Here is a 16,002-nt window from a genome sequence, read left to right on the forward strand (position 1 = left end):
AAAATCGAAGACAGACACAACTGTCACAATTTTTCTATAGAAAAATCGAAGGCAGACAGCTGTCACAATTTTTCTATAGAAAAATCAAAGACAGACACAGCTGTCACAATTTATCCATAAGAAAATTTAATCCAGACGACAGCTGTCACAATTTTTCTATAGAAAAATCGAAGACAGAAATTGCTGTCACGATTTTTGGATAGAAGACAGACACAGCTGTCACAATTTTTCTATAGAAAAATGGAAGAAAGTAGAAAAATATTTTTCCAAAAAAATTTAATAAAATTTAATTTTTCCTCTTTACAGCTCTATGCCAAAGGTGATTATACACCCAATCATGTGCGCTGGTCCGATGCCTACTATCCGCAAACACCATTTGAAGCGTACCGTGGCATCTACGCCACAATGCCGCCACGACCCACGGGCTTACAATCATCCTACCCCCTCATCTCCTCCAGCAGATCACAAAACTACGATACACCGCATTATTCAGGCGGTGGTGGCGCATCGGGACCCTACAGTTGCCGTCAAACACCCATGCATCAGCCATCAACATCACAATACTACAATCCCCTGGAATCGGATTCGTATCAACCCTCCTACGACATGGAATATCTAAATCACATGTACGTCTTCGCATCACCGCTCTATCAAACCGTTTGGTCACCACCGACCAGCATGCGCAAAAGCTCTTCGCACACACCCGCCTTTGGCAGTGTACGCGATGCTGAATTCGAGAGTGATGGCAATGCTATGGCCGGTGGCAGTTATCATCGGCATGTGTATCCACCCAACGATGATACGTCATCGCCAAATGCTAATGCCATTAATGCTTTTAATTCCATACGTGATCCCGATACAGATGATTCGAATCAGCAGGGACCCCATGTCTATGCGACGAACTGTGGTGAAAATTCATCATCACCACATCCCAATACGAATCCAAATGATACGGAAGCTATAGAGGAGAGTTTAATGTTAGACGATGATAGATGTGATTTAAGCGAAGCTTAAGATATATCAGTTTTAAACAAAACAAAGAAAAGAAAATGAAAGTGTAAGTTTATCAAAACAGCAGGAGTGGGTGGTTGGTATTTTAAGGTAAAAGCTCTAAAGTCTTTTAAAAATGGCTTAAAAAGTTATTATTCAGCAAACAATTTCGAATATCAAACGTCCATTTCAGTTTCTAATTGAAAGTCTTGTTAAAAACTACAGCTAAAAGCTAAGAATTAGAGGAATAATTGTTAAACCAAGTCTTTACCTTAAAGAGCCAAACCAAAAAGTACCACAAAACAATTTAGGCCAGTAAATTTTTAATGAAAAAAGGACTAAACTTTAGAATGTAGGACAATGAACTGAAAATTTCAAAAAAAATTTAAATTTATAAGGCGCTACATGAGACTTTATGATACAATTTCGCTATTTGAGGTAATAAAAAGGTCAAAGGTTACAAAAAAAAACTGCTAATGATGACCCTTAAATGACAATCACCCCTATCAATATTTCACATGAAATATGTTACCTTTTCCCATTTTTCAACTTTTTTTTACCTGGAAAATTCCCCAAGTTCATTCACTATTCACCCCTATTGCAAATCATTATTTCACATGAAATATGTTCCCATTTCCCATTTTTCGTTCATAAACTTTGTTCATGTGAAAAAATTTCCCATGTTGTGAAATTTTTAGATGAAATTTTGTAAACAATAAACAGCTGCTACGAACAAAATCAACTATTGTGAATGAAAAGTTTAGGGGAATATCACGATAGCAATTTTCCCTTCGAGGGAAATGGATATTTCATGGGAACATAAATTTCACATGTTTTTCACGATAGGGGTGATTGTGAATGAAACGTTCATGGGAATATCACGATAGCAATTTTCACTTCGAGGGAAATGAATATTTCATGGGAACATAAATTTCACATGTTATTGCCGATAGTGGTGATTTTATAAAAGTTCAAATTCGCAATAATTTATGCAAATATGCGATATTTAATTTTTCAATTTAGAAATCGGTCAAGGGTGTTGAAATTTAAACACTAATTAAAAAGCCTGAATTGCTTTGAAATTACTAGATTTCTGCGTAAAATAATTTCACCCCAAGACCTGAATATGTTTTTTATGAAAAACCCAAAATTATGCAAATATTTTCTTCCTTTTTAGAGGAACAGCCAGTTAATAAGCAAAATTGATTATTGAAAGAACTATTAAAATGTCTGCTATTATAAATTGTAAAGTTTGTTAAGTCCTGAACGATTATTAATAATTCACAATAGTTTTTAGTTGCGGAATAGAGCTAATATGTTGTGGTATAATTTGTTTGCTATTTCATTGCTAAAAATATTATATAATCACTAAAAAACCTAAAATTTCTTTTATTCATTATTATTTGGATCTATTTTATCCATTAATTTAATATTTATTGTGTTTTTATGTCTGATTTTTTTATTTGTTTACAAATGAAAAGGTAAACAAACGCACAGTTGCATTTTTGTTATTTCAAAATGTTGCCATATTTATGGCGTTTTTCTTTGTCGGATGGTATCGTTTCTTAAAGTTTAACCTCAAATTCGCACAATTTTTAATTTTTCATGAACAAAACTGTGCTTTTTTAAAGTTTATGCATCAGCTTTTTTTTAAAATAAATAATAAATTTTGTCATTTCGTAACACTACCCTTTTAGGGTATTTCAAACGAATTTTCACATTATTTGTTGGTCATTTAGCATATCAATTTTAAGATCAATCTTATTAAAAAAGATTTGACATGAATCGTGGCTATTTTATCAAACTAAATTTAACATCAATTTAAAATCAATGTATCATTTAGCAGACCAAATTTAATATCTATCAGGTATTAGTAGACCAAACTGAACATCATACAAAATGAGACCTAAAATATTCACAATTCATGTTAAATATAGTCAGGCCTGTCACACAATTCGCTCGGAATAGTTTCTATGCCATAGTTATTATTCCGATCGATTTTGTTTTAGCTTCTTCAGATACCATTTGAATTGGTTAATTCCTAAAATATTTAGAAATTCGGTTTTACAAATTTTAATTTGTCAACGTTTTGTATATTAAAACAAAAGTTAAGTTTAGGGTAAAGAAATTTATAAAAAAAAATTGAGAAATCAAATAATTACAAACAAATATCAATTCCGCTTTAATAATTAAAAGTGGTTTCATTCCGAAAAAAAATGTTCCCTTTACTTTTTCTGCAGGAAAAGGTATTGAATTCTGTGAAAGGGGGGAATATCTCTTTATTAGAGTTACAATTAAACGAATTAAAGATTCCTATTTCTGTTCATAAACTGAATTTGAAAGCATTAATCGATTTCTATGACCTTTGACCTTCAACCTTAAATAGCGTATATGTGATTTACCATGACTTTTAAACCCTTATTTTTAATGTACAAATTTTTAGTTCCCTTTATTACATTCTATCAATAAATCTATTCTTTTTTTAACTGGCCTAAATACAACCAATGTTATAAACTCTTGTTATAACATAAATAAGAGAGAAAAAAGCTTTTAAGACAAAGATTTAAAACAACCAGATTTAAAAATTAAAACGCTTATTAGTATTTTTGTAATAAATAAAAAACAAATTAAAATATTTACAAAAACAAACCATAGCAATTATAATAAGGAACTTTTGATTTAAAAAAAAAAAACAATTTCTTTTACAATATGAAATACGAAAAATCCAGGAGGAAATGCATAGAACAAGGATTTGTCAGAAAAGATTTTAATTAAATTTAATGTACATTGAATAACTTACGATTTTCCAAATAAGATTTTCTAAAAAATCTAAAATCTGGACTAATCTATAGTACAGACACTAGACTAATCTATAGTCCCGACCGTAGATTAATCTATGATACAAGCTGTAGCCTAATCTATAATAAAGACTAGACTAATCTGTGGTCCTGACTATAAACTAATCTATAGTCCAGACTCCAGACTAATATATAGTCCAGACTATAGACTAATCTATAGTCCAAACTCTAGACTAAACTATTGTCCAGACTATAGAATAATCTATAGTCCAGACAATAGACTAATCTATAGTCCAGACTCTACACTAATCTATAATACAGACTAGATTAATCTATAGTTCAGACTATAGACTAATCTAAAACCATAAAACGTTTATTGTAAATTTCATTAACACCGAAGATGACATATCAGAAAATTGGTCTGTGTTACAGGTTAGATTTAGAGGTGTTAGTTGGAAATAGTCAGAAAATCTATAAAATATATTAACATTTTGAGTACGAAAACAATTTCCTGAAAATCTTGCTAATTTCTATGCGTTTTGTCAGGGATTTCCAAAAAAATAAGAAATTGTCCAAGAAAATTTGTGGTAAAAAGATTACAAAATGGCGGAAATAGATGCAGTTAACTAAGTGTAGTGTAGGGTGGCAGCTCTGTACGACATTTGCATAAAAAAACCGTTTGACATAAAGCAATGATGCCAAGTAGAGCTTTTTTAAACGCTAAACTGCATTTTCCTCCAAAATATTTTTCTTACAAATCTTTTTCAACAATTTTTCTTGGTTTTTATTACTGAGCAATAGTGTAAAATTCTTTATTAACTCTATATTCATTTTTAAAAAGAATAACAACAACATTATTAATTTATTTACAAGTTTTCAAGCCAGATTATGTATAAAATTAGTGTGTAAAAATCATTGAAAAAAAGAAAACCATAAATACCACATAATTTTAGCAATATTTATATATAAATATTTAAATAATTTCTAATTTTTTTATGGATATATTTTATTTATGTTGTCCATATAAAAACAAAAAAGGAAAGCCGGGGTTAAAAACAAAACAAACAAACAAATTAAACAAAAATATTTTATATAAACATATTTATTTGTTTCTATATACTTGGAAATATATACAAAAACTATATATTATATACAAACACAAAAACCTTAAGGCTATATACAAGACCTATTTGTAATATGAAGATAATTAAAAATTTATAAAGAAAACAAATAATCAATCGCCAGATTAAAAAAACCACAAAAAGTTTAGAACCACTTTCAAAATTGTTTAAATTTTATAATTTTAATGTTATCAGTTGCTAAAAAACTAAACTATTGCTAATGACATGTAAAGAAATTATTTGCAAAAATAATAAAATTGTAAAAGTAATTAAAAGAATTCTAAATTTGTAAAAAACATCCCCCTTTTGAAATTTATAGTTTATTATATAAATTAAGTAATTCTTTTAATTATTTTAATCACTTATCTATTGTATGTTATTACTATTATTCATAATTTTTTTAAACATTTATATATACTATACTTACTATACGTACATATTTAAATATATATATTTTATTATTTAAATTTATTCGCTATTTATATTTTATTTTTTTAAAAAATATTGTATGAATTTGTTTCTTTCTTTAATTTACATTTTATTAATTATAATATACATAAAATATGTTTTTTATTATTATTAGATTTTTAATGAATTATTATTATAAAAAAATAACAAACACAAAGATATGAAATAATAAAGTTAAAGTGAAGTTAATGATAAAAATAAACCGAAATCAATAAAAAAAATATTTAGTTGTTCATATTTTCGACACTGTTTATCTACATATTTGTTGGCCAGTTCTCTGTCGGTGTTTTTTTTTTATCTATTTGCCAAAAGAAAAAGAGCCAGAACCAGAAGCGTTTACTTTAAGTTCCCTCCATTATTTTAAAGAATAAAATCAACCCCCGAATCGGGGTTGTCATAGAATTCAATCATTGTCGGAATCGGTTTTGAAAACGACAAAAAAGGTACATTTGACTTATGAAATCCAATGTAATTTTTTGTTTAATCGATAAAGAATTAAATTCTAGATCGAATATAAAACCGATAACTTTCGATTTCACGACAGCAAAAGGCCCTCGATTGATAATAAATTTGGTTTAATAAAAGATACTTGATTTATGTTAAATTTGGTTTTATAAAGAACAGAAGAATGATGTTAAATTTGTTTTTATAATGGAGAGGGCTGATGTTAAATTTGGTTTAAAAGAAGGCCCTTGATTGATGTTAAATTTGGTTTAATAAAGGACCCAGGATTGTTGTTAAATTTAGTTTAATACAGGACAGGGAATTGATGTTAATTTTTTTTAATAAAGGACCCAGGATTGATGTTAAATTTGCTTTATTAAAGGTGCCACGATTGATGTTAAATTTGGTTTAATAAAGAACCCAGGATTGATGTTAAATTTGGTTTAATAAGGAACCCAGGATTGATGTTAAATTTGGTTTAATAAAGGACCCACGATTGATGTTAAATTTGGTTTAATAAGGAACTCAAGATTGGTGTCAAAGTTCATTTAATAAAGACCCTCGATTGATGTTGAATTTGGTTTAATAAAAGACTCTTGATTGAGGTTAAATTTGGTTTTATATATAATGCTGTTAAATATGGTTTAATAAAGGACAGAGGATTGATGTTAAATTTGGTTTAATAAAAGGCCCTCAATTGATGTTAAATTTGGTTTAATAAAAGGCCCCCGATTGATGTTAAATTTGGTTTAATAGAAGATCCTTGATTTATGTTAAATTTGGTTTAATAAAAGATCCTTGATTTATGTTAAATTTGGTTTTATAAAGAACAGAAGAATGATGTTAAATTTGTTTTTATAATGGAGAGGACTGATGTTATATTTGATTTAATAGAAGACCCTTGAATGATGTTAAATTTGCTTTATTAAAGGTGACACGATTGATGTTAAATTTGGTTTAATAAAGGACCCAGGATTGATGTTAAATTTGGTTTAATAAAGGACCCAGGATTGATGTTAAATTTGCTTTATTAAAGGTGCCACGATTGATGTTAAATTTGGTTTAATAAAGGCCAGGATTAATGTTAAATTTGGTTTAATAAAGGACCCTTGATTGATGTTAAATTTGGTATAATAAATGACCCAGGATTGATGTTAAATTTAGTTTAATACAGGACAGAGAATTGATATTAATTTTTTTTAATAAAGGACAGAGGATTGATGTTAAATTTGGTTTAATAAAGGCCCACAAATCATTTTAAATTTGTTTTATTTTTGCACCGATTCATTACTTGCTATGGGAAATGGATCCATTACGATAACCCGAAGCGTAAGAGATCGTATGTGAAGCCAAGCCAACCAGCCTGGCCAATTAAAATCTACCCTTTACTATTCTAATAATCGGAGACTATGACTAATAATTTTAAAAATTTATTTATTAATTTTAGTGTTAAATTTGTCAATAACATTTTCTCTATTATATTTATGATATTTTTACTACGCCCCTGTTCTTATCTATAAAATAATAATGTACATACATTTTTTATATCAATTAATTATTTATAACGCTAGACTTTTTATCATTTATTATTTAAATTCATTAAATATTTTTAAAATCCCCCACAACAGTCATAAATAATACGTTAAAATAATAAGTTGCAAAGCATTGCTTAATAAAAACTTTAAGTTGGCAACGCTGTTACAAATAAAAACAAAACATAAACAAAAGCTTTGTTTTCAGCTTGTCAAATAAGCTTGACTTATGAAAATTAACAACAAAACTGACATTAAGATTTTAACTTCATTATTAGTGTTGTTGTTGGTGTCGTACATGTTGTACATATCGTGAACATCGATATGTACAACATGTATATAGAAACATATTTATTTGTTTCTATATACTTGGAAATATATACAAAAACTATATATTATATACAAACACAAAAACCTTAAGGGTATATACAAGACCTATTTGTAATATGAAGATAAAAAATTTATAAAGAAAACAAATAATCAATCGCCAGATTAAAAAAACCACAAAAAGTTTAGAACCACTTTCAAAATTGTTTAAATTTTATAATTTTATTATCAGTTGCTAAAACTAATGACATGTAAAGAAATTATTTGCAAAAATAATAAAACTGTAAAAGTAATTAAAAGAATTCTAAATTTGTAAAAAACATCCCTTTTTGAAATTTATAGTTTATTATATAAATTAAGTAATTCTTTTAATTATTTTAATCACTTATCTATTGTATGTTATTACTATTATTCATAATTTTTTTAAACATTTACATATACTATACTTACTATACGTACATATTTAAATATATATATTTTATTATTTAAATTTATTCGCTATTTATATTTTATTTTTTTAAAAAATATTGTATGAATTTGTTTCTTTCTTTAATTTACATTTTATTAATTATAATATACATAAAATATGTTTTTTATTATTATTAGATTTTTAATGAATTATTATTATAAAAAAAAATAACAAACACAAAGATATGAAATAATAAAGTTAAAGTGAAGTTAATGATAAAAAATAAACCGAAATCAATAAAAAAAATATTTAGTTGTTCATATTTTCTACACTGTTTATCTACATATTTGTTGGGCCAGTTCTCTGTCGGTGTTTTTTATCTATTATTTGCCAAAAGAAAAAGAGCCAGAACCAGAAGCGTTTACTTTAAGTTCCCTCCATTATTTTAAAGAATAAAATCAACCCCCGAATCGGGGTTGTCATAGAATCCAATCATTGTCGGAATCGGTTTTGAAAACGACAAAAAAAGGTACATTTGACATGAAATCCAATGTAATTTTTTGTTTAATCGATAAAGAATTAAATTCTAGATCGAATATAAAACCGATAACTTTCGATTTCACGACAGCAAAAGGCCCTCGATTGATAATAAATTTGGTTTAATAAAAGATACTTGATTTATGTTAAATTTGGTTTTATAAAGAACAGAAGAATGATGTTAAATTTGTTTTTATAATGGAGAGGAGTGTTGTTAAATTTGGTTTAATAGAAGGCCCTTGACTGATGTTAAATTTGGTTTAATAAAGGACAAAGGATTGATGTTAAATTTGGTTTAATAAAGGACCCAGGATTGATGTTAAATTTGGTTTAATAAAGGACTCTCGATTGATGTTAAATTTGGTTTAATAAAGGACCCAGGATTGATGTTAAATTTAGTTGAATAAGGAACCCAGGATTGATGTTAAATTTGGTTTAATAAAGGACCCTCGATTGATGTTAAATTTGGTTTAATAAAGGACCCAGGATTGATGTTAAATTTAGTTTAATACAGGACAGAGAATTGATGTTAATTTTTTTAATAAAGGACCCAGGATTGATGTTAAATTTGCTTTATTAAAGGTGCCACGATTGATGTTAAATTTGGTTTAATAAAGGACCCAGGATTTATGTTAAATTTGGTTTAATAAGGAACACAGTATTGATGTTAAATTTGGTTTAATAAAGGTGCCACGATTGATGTTAACTTTGGTTTAATAAAGGACCCAGGATTGATGTTAAATTTAGTTTAAAACAGGACAGAGAATTGATGTTAATTTTTTTTAATAAAGGACAGAGGATTGATGTTAAATTTGGTTTAATAAAGGCCCACAAATCATGTTAAGTTTGGATTATTTTTGCACCGACTCATTACATGCTATGGGAAATGGATCCATTACGATAACCTGAAGCGTAAGAGATCGTATGTGAAGCTAGGCCAACCAGACTGGCCAATTAAAATCTACCCTTTACTATTCTAATAATCGGAGACTATGCCTAATAATTTTAAAAAATTATTTATTAATTTTAGGGTTAAATTTGTCAATAACATTTTCTCTCTTATATTTATGTTATTTTTACTACGCCCCTGTTCTTATCTATAAAATAATAATGCACACACATTTTTTTATATCAATTAATTATTTATAACGCTAGACTTTTTATCATTTATTATTTAAATTCATTAAATATTTTTAAAATCCCCCACAACAGTCATAAATAATACGTTAAAATAATAAGTTGCAAAGCATTGCTTAATAAAAACTTTAAGTTGGCAACGCTGTTACAAATAAAAAAAACAAAACATAAACAAAAGCTTTGTTTTCAGCTTGTCAAATAAGCTTGACTTATGAAAATTAACAACAAAACTGACATTAAGATTTAAACTTCATTATTAGTGTTGTTGTTGGTGTCGTACATGTTGTACATATCGTGAACATCGTGGTTGTTGGTGTTGTGTTTGTGTTTGTTGTCGTTGTATTTTATGTTTTTGTTTTGTTCCCAGACATATTTTCACTGTTTTGGTACCTATCGCATCGTCTCAAGAAGAAGCCGTGAAAATCTTATAAAAAGTATTGTGTAAAAAATAACTAGACACGGACGGATACATTCATTTTACATTAAGTATTTTGTTGTTATTATTGTATGGAATGGAATTGAATTAAAAGTGAGTGAGTGACGAGAGTGTTTGTGGTTAAAAATTTCTAAAAGAAATCTACAAGAAATCTATAAAAATATACAGAAATAGTAATTCTAATTAAATATTAAAGCAAAGAGTGATTAATAAAAGTGCTGAGGAATTGAAATTCCTTAATAAAGAATTGAAAGTTGTCTGGTGGCGACGTCGACCTCCATAAAGTGTTTAAAACAACAACATACAAAAAGTGTCAATATTAAAAGCTACAACAAACAAGTTTTCATTACAAACATGTAAATAGAATTTATCTTAAAGATTTTAAGACTTCATTTGTAATAAAAATTATAAAATTCTTTTGAAATATTAGTTTTAAATAGCAAACTTTCATAATCTTTAATGTTGTTTTCTGTTTTAATCTTTGATTATTATTGAGAAAATCAAGTGATAAGACAGACATGCAGACTGACAGTCAGCCAGCCAGTCATCTCTACATCTGCTTTTTTGAGTGCTGTGTAGGAATTCTCTTTACATTTGGTTTTTTTTTTGTATTTATAAATAAATTAATATTTATTTTTTTAATTATATTAATTTATTTTGTATCTGAGAGTCTCCACACAGCTTCATATTCATACATACACACAAGCATACACACAGATAATAGTTTAGCGTTTGAGCATTGACTTTCGTATTCAAACCATGTTTGGTACTGTGTAACAAATGAATTACAATTAAGGCGACAAGCAGTAGGCGACTAAAATTATGTAATAAATATTTGGTTTAATGAAAGACCCTCTATTGATGGCAGATATTGTTTAATAAAAGGCCAAAGATTGATGTAAAATTTGGTTTAATAAAAGACCCAGGATTGATGTTAAATATGGTACAATAAAGGACAGAGGACTGATGTTAAATTTGGTTTAATAAAAACCCTCCATTGAAGTCAAATTTGGCTTAATAAAAGACTCACGATTGATGTTAAATTCGGTTTAATAAAGGACAGAGGATAGATGTTAAATTTGGTTTAATAAAAGACCCAGGATTGATGTTAAATTTGGTTTAATAGAAGACCGTCAATTGATGTTCAATTTGGTTTAATAAAAACCCCTCCATTGATGTCAAAGTTCATTGAACAAAAGAATTACGATTGATGTTGAATTTTTTAATAAAAGACCTACAATTGATGTAAAATTGGTTTAATAAAGGAATCACGATTGAAGTTAAATTTTGTTTAATAAAAGGCCCGTGATTGATGTTAAATTTGGTTTAATAAAAACCCCTCCATTGATGTCAAAGTTCATTAAACAAAATACTTACGATTGATGTTGAATTTAGTTTAATAAAAGACCTACAATTGATGTAAAATTTGGTTTAATAAAGGACTCACGATTGATGTTAAATTCGGTTTAATAAAGGACCCACGATTGATCTTAAATTTTGTTTAATAAAGGAACCACGATTGAAGTTAAATTTTGTTTAATAAAAGACCCGCGATTGATGGTAAATTTTTGTTAATTAAACCCCTTCTATTGATGTTCAATTTTGTTTAATAACGGACAAACGACTAATGTTACGCTTGGTTAAAAAACAACCCACAATTGATATAAAAGACCCGCGATTCTATCTTCAATCGTGGCTCTTCCAACTTTAATTATGGATCTTTTATTAGAATAATTTCATCTTCAATCGTGGATCTCTTAGTAGAACAATTTCAGCTTCAATCATGGATCTTTTAGTAGAACAGTTTCGGCTTCAATCGTGGATCTTTTAGTAGAACAATTTCATCTTCAATCGTGGATCTTTTAGTAGAACAATTTCAGCTTTAATCGTGGATCTTTTAGTAGAACAATTTCAGCTTCAATCGTGGATCTTTTATTAGAACAATTGCAGCTTCAATCGTGGATCTTTTAGTAGAACAATTTCAGCTTCAATCGTGGATCTTTTAGTAGAACAATTTTAGCTTCAATCGTGGATCTTTTAGTAGAACAATTTCATCTTCAATAGTGGATCTCTTAGTAGAACAATTTCAGCTTCAATCATGGATCTTTTAGTAGAACAGTTTCGGCTTCAATCGTGGATCTTTTAGTAGAACAATTTCATCTTCAATCGTGGATCTTTTAGTAGAACAATTTCAGCTTTAATCGTGGATCTTTTAGTAGAACAATTTCAGCTTCAATCGTGGATCTTTTATTAGAACAATTGCAGCTTCAATCGTGGATCTTTTAGTAGAACAATTTCAGCTTCAATCGTGGATCTTTTAGTAGAACAATTTCAGCTTCAATCATGGATCTTTTAGTAGAACAGTTTCGGCTTCAATCGTGGATCTTTTATTAGAACAATTGCAGCTTCAATCGTGGATCTTTTAGTAGAACAATTTCAGCTTCAATCGTGGATCTTTTAGTAGAACAATTTCAGCTTCAATCATGGATCTTTTAGTAGAACAGTTTCGGCTTCAATCGTGGATCTTTTAGTAGAACAATTTCAGCTTCAATCGTGGATCTTTTAGTAGAACAATTTTGGCTTCAATCGTGGATCTTTTAGTAGAACAATTTTAGCTTCAATTGTAGCTTTTTCAACTTCAATCGTGGATCTTTTAGTAGAACAATTTCATCTTCAATCATGGATCTTTTAGTAGAACAATTTCTTCTTCAATCATGGCTCTTCCAACTTCAGTCATGGATCTTTTAGTAGAACAATTTCAGCTTCAATCGTCGATCTTTTAGTAGAACAATTTCTTCTTCAATCATGGCTCTTCCAACTTCAGTCATGGATCTTTTAGTAGAACAATTTCAGCTTCAATCAGTAGTAGAACAATTTTATCTTCAATAGTCGCTCTTCCAAATTAAATCGTGGATCATTTAGTAGAGCAATTTCATCTTCAATCGTGGATCTTTTAGTAGAACAATGTCTTCAATCGTGGAACTCTTAGTACAACAATTTCATCTTCAATCGTAGCTTTTCCAACTTCAATCGTGGATCTTTTAGTAGAAAAATTTCATCTTCAATCGTGGATCTTTTAGTAGAACAATTTCATCTTCGATCGTGGAACTCTTAGTAGAACAATTTCAGCTTCAATCATGGCTCTTCCAACTTCAATCGTGGATCTTTTAGTAGAACAATTTCAGCTTCAATCGTGAATCTTTTAGTAGAACAATTTCATTTTCAATCGTAGATCTCTTAGTAGACCAATTTGAGCTTCAATCGTCGCTCTTCCAACTTTAATCGTGGATCTTTTAGAGAACAATTTCATCATCAATCGTAGATCTCTTAGTAGAAAAATTTGAGCTTCAATCGTGGATCTTTTAGTAGAACAATTTTATCTTCAATCGTGGCTCTTCCAACTTCAATCGTGGCTCTTTTAGTAGAACAATTTTATCTTCAATCGTGGCTCTTCCAACTTCAATCGTGGATCTTTTAGTAAAAAAATTTCATCTTCAATCGTGACTCTTCCAACTTTAATCTTTTAGCAGAATAATTTCATCTGTAATCGTGGCTCTTCCAACTTCAACCGTGTATCGTTTAGAATAACAATTTCAACTTCAATATCAACTTTAATTTTTGATCTTTTAGTAGAACAATTCCAACTCAATATCAACATTAATCATGGATCTTTTAGTAGAATAATTTCAACTTCAATCGTGGATCTTTTAGTAGAACAATTTTATCGTCAATCGTGGCTCTTCCAACTTCAATCCTGGTTCTTTTAGTAGAACAATTTCAACTTCAATCGTGAATCTTTTAAATCGCCGCTGCTTTATCGCCTAAATTACAATTTCATTTTCTTTCATTTAATTTAAAACCATCCACTATCCAATGATCTTCTACTCTGTTATTTTTGCCATTGTGTGTTGTGTGAGTCAAACTTGTTGAATGTCGTATGATGAACTTTAATGAGACGAGAGCAGCCTCTAAAAAAAAAAACCAAACTACAAATAAGTGTTTAAAGAAATTTGAAATTTAAATAGTTTAAAAACCAAATATATTTAGTAATAAATAAAAATTAAGATCAAAACAGAATCTAAAGTGAAAACGCCAATTCAAAAATAAAGAAATCAATTTAAAGCATGGATGACAACTTTTTAAATTCATTTAAGGTGAGTAGTAAAACCATATTTAATAACTAATGTTTATTTTGTATTTATATTTTATGTTTAACAAAAAATAAACGCGGTCAAGTTTAACTTTATTCAAATTGTGAAAATAATAACCTTAGAATTTTATACTTAGATAGACAGGTTTTTTTTATTTGTGTTCTTTAGGTATAAATATATGATAAATTAAAAAAGAAGTTGTAATCTAAATTTAAGGTGTAGTAATATTTCTCGTTCTTGAATTTAGTTTTATTAAAAGGTCTGTTCGTTGACTTTGTAATTTTAATATTTTTCAAAGTTTCATTTAGTTTTTGTATTGAAATTTATCAGATTGATATTCAATTGCCTAAGGATTTCTTTACTAACAATATCAACTTCAATAGTCATCGTGGATTATGTTATGTCTTCAATCGTGGATCTTCTGGTAGAACAATTTCATCTTCAATCGTGGCTCTTCCAAATTCCACGACTGAACACTTTCATCTTCAATCCTAGATCTTTTAGTAGAACAATTTCATCTTCAATCATGGATATTTTAGTTGAACAATTTCATCTTCAATCGTGGGTCTTCCAACTTCAATCGTGGATCTTTTAGTAGAACAATTTCATCTTCAATCATGGATCTTTTGGTAGAACATTTTCATCTTCAATTGTGGATCTTTTAGTAGAACAATTTCATCTTCAATCCTGGATCTTTTAGTAGAACAATTTCATCTTCAATCATGGATATTTTAGTTGAACAATTTCATCTTCAATCATGGGTCTTCCAACTTCAATCGTGGATCTTTTAGTAGAACAATTTCATCTTCAATCATGGATCTTTTGGTAGAACATTTTCATCTTCAATCGTGGATCTTTTAGTAGAACAATTTCATCTTCAATCGTGGATCTTTTAGTAGAACAATTTCGTCTTCAATCGTGGATATTTTAGTAGAACAATTTCATCTTCAATCGTAGCTTTTCCAACTTCAATCGTGGATCTTATTGTAGAACAATTTCGTCGTCAGTCGTGGATATTTTAGTAGAACAATTTCATCTTCAATCGTTTCTTTTCCAACTTCAATCGTGGATCTTTTAGTAGAACAATTTCATCTTTAATCGTGGATCTTTTAGTAGATCAATTTCATCTTCAATCGTGGATCTTTTAGTAGAACAATTTCATCTTCAATCGTGGATCTTTTAGTAGAACAATTTCATCTTTAATCGTGGATCTTTTAGTAGAACAATTTCATCTTTAATCGTGGATCTTTTAGTAGAACAATTTCATCTTCAATCGTGGATCTTTTAGTAGAACAATTTCATCTTCAATCGTGGATCTCTTAGTAGAACAATTTCATCTTCAATCGTGGATCTTTTAGTAGAACAATTTCATCTTCAATCGTGGATCTTTTAGTAGAACAATTTCATCTTCAATCGTGGATCTCTTAGTAGAAGAATTTCATCTTCAATCGTGGATCTTTTAGTAGAACAATTTCTTCTTCAATCGTAGCTTTTCCAACTTCAGTCGTGGATCTTTTAGTAGAACAATTTCATCTTCAATCGTGGATCTTTTAGTTGAACAATTTCATCTTCAATCGTGGAGCTTTTAGTAGAACAATTTCAACTTCAATCGTGGATCTTTTAGTAGAACAATTTCTTCTTCAATCGTAGCT

The 16,002-nt window shown here is 28.7% G+C and overlaps 1 protein-coding gene across 1 annotated transcript in view; it reads left to right on the forward strand.

Moving 5' to 3' along the window:
- bin3 (bicoid-interacting protein 3) overlaps nt 1-5,207 on the forward strand; it is a 53,802-nt gene extending 48,595 nt beyond the window's left edge. Inside the window, exon 7 of the mRNA XM_065514508.1 lies at nt 307-5,207. Within this exon, the coding sequence (XP_065370580.1) occupies nt 307-1,014 (708 nt within the window). The 3' untranslated portion in view covers nt 1,015-5,207. The remainder of the gene's footprint in view (nt 1-306) is intronic.
- The last annotated feature ends 10,795 nt before the right edge of the window (nt 5,208-16,002 follow it).

The sequence above is a fragment of the Calliphora vicina genome, chromosome 5 (genome assembly GCF_958450345.1).
Source record: "Calliphora vicina chromosome 5, idCalVici1.1, whole genome shotgun sequence".
NCBI classification, from domain to species: domain Eukaryota; kingdom Metazoa; phylum Arthropoda; class Insecta; order Diptera; family Calliphoridae; genus Calliphora; species Calliphora vicina.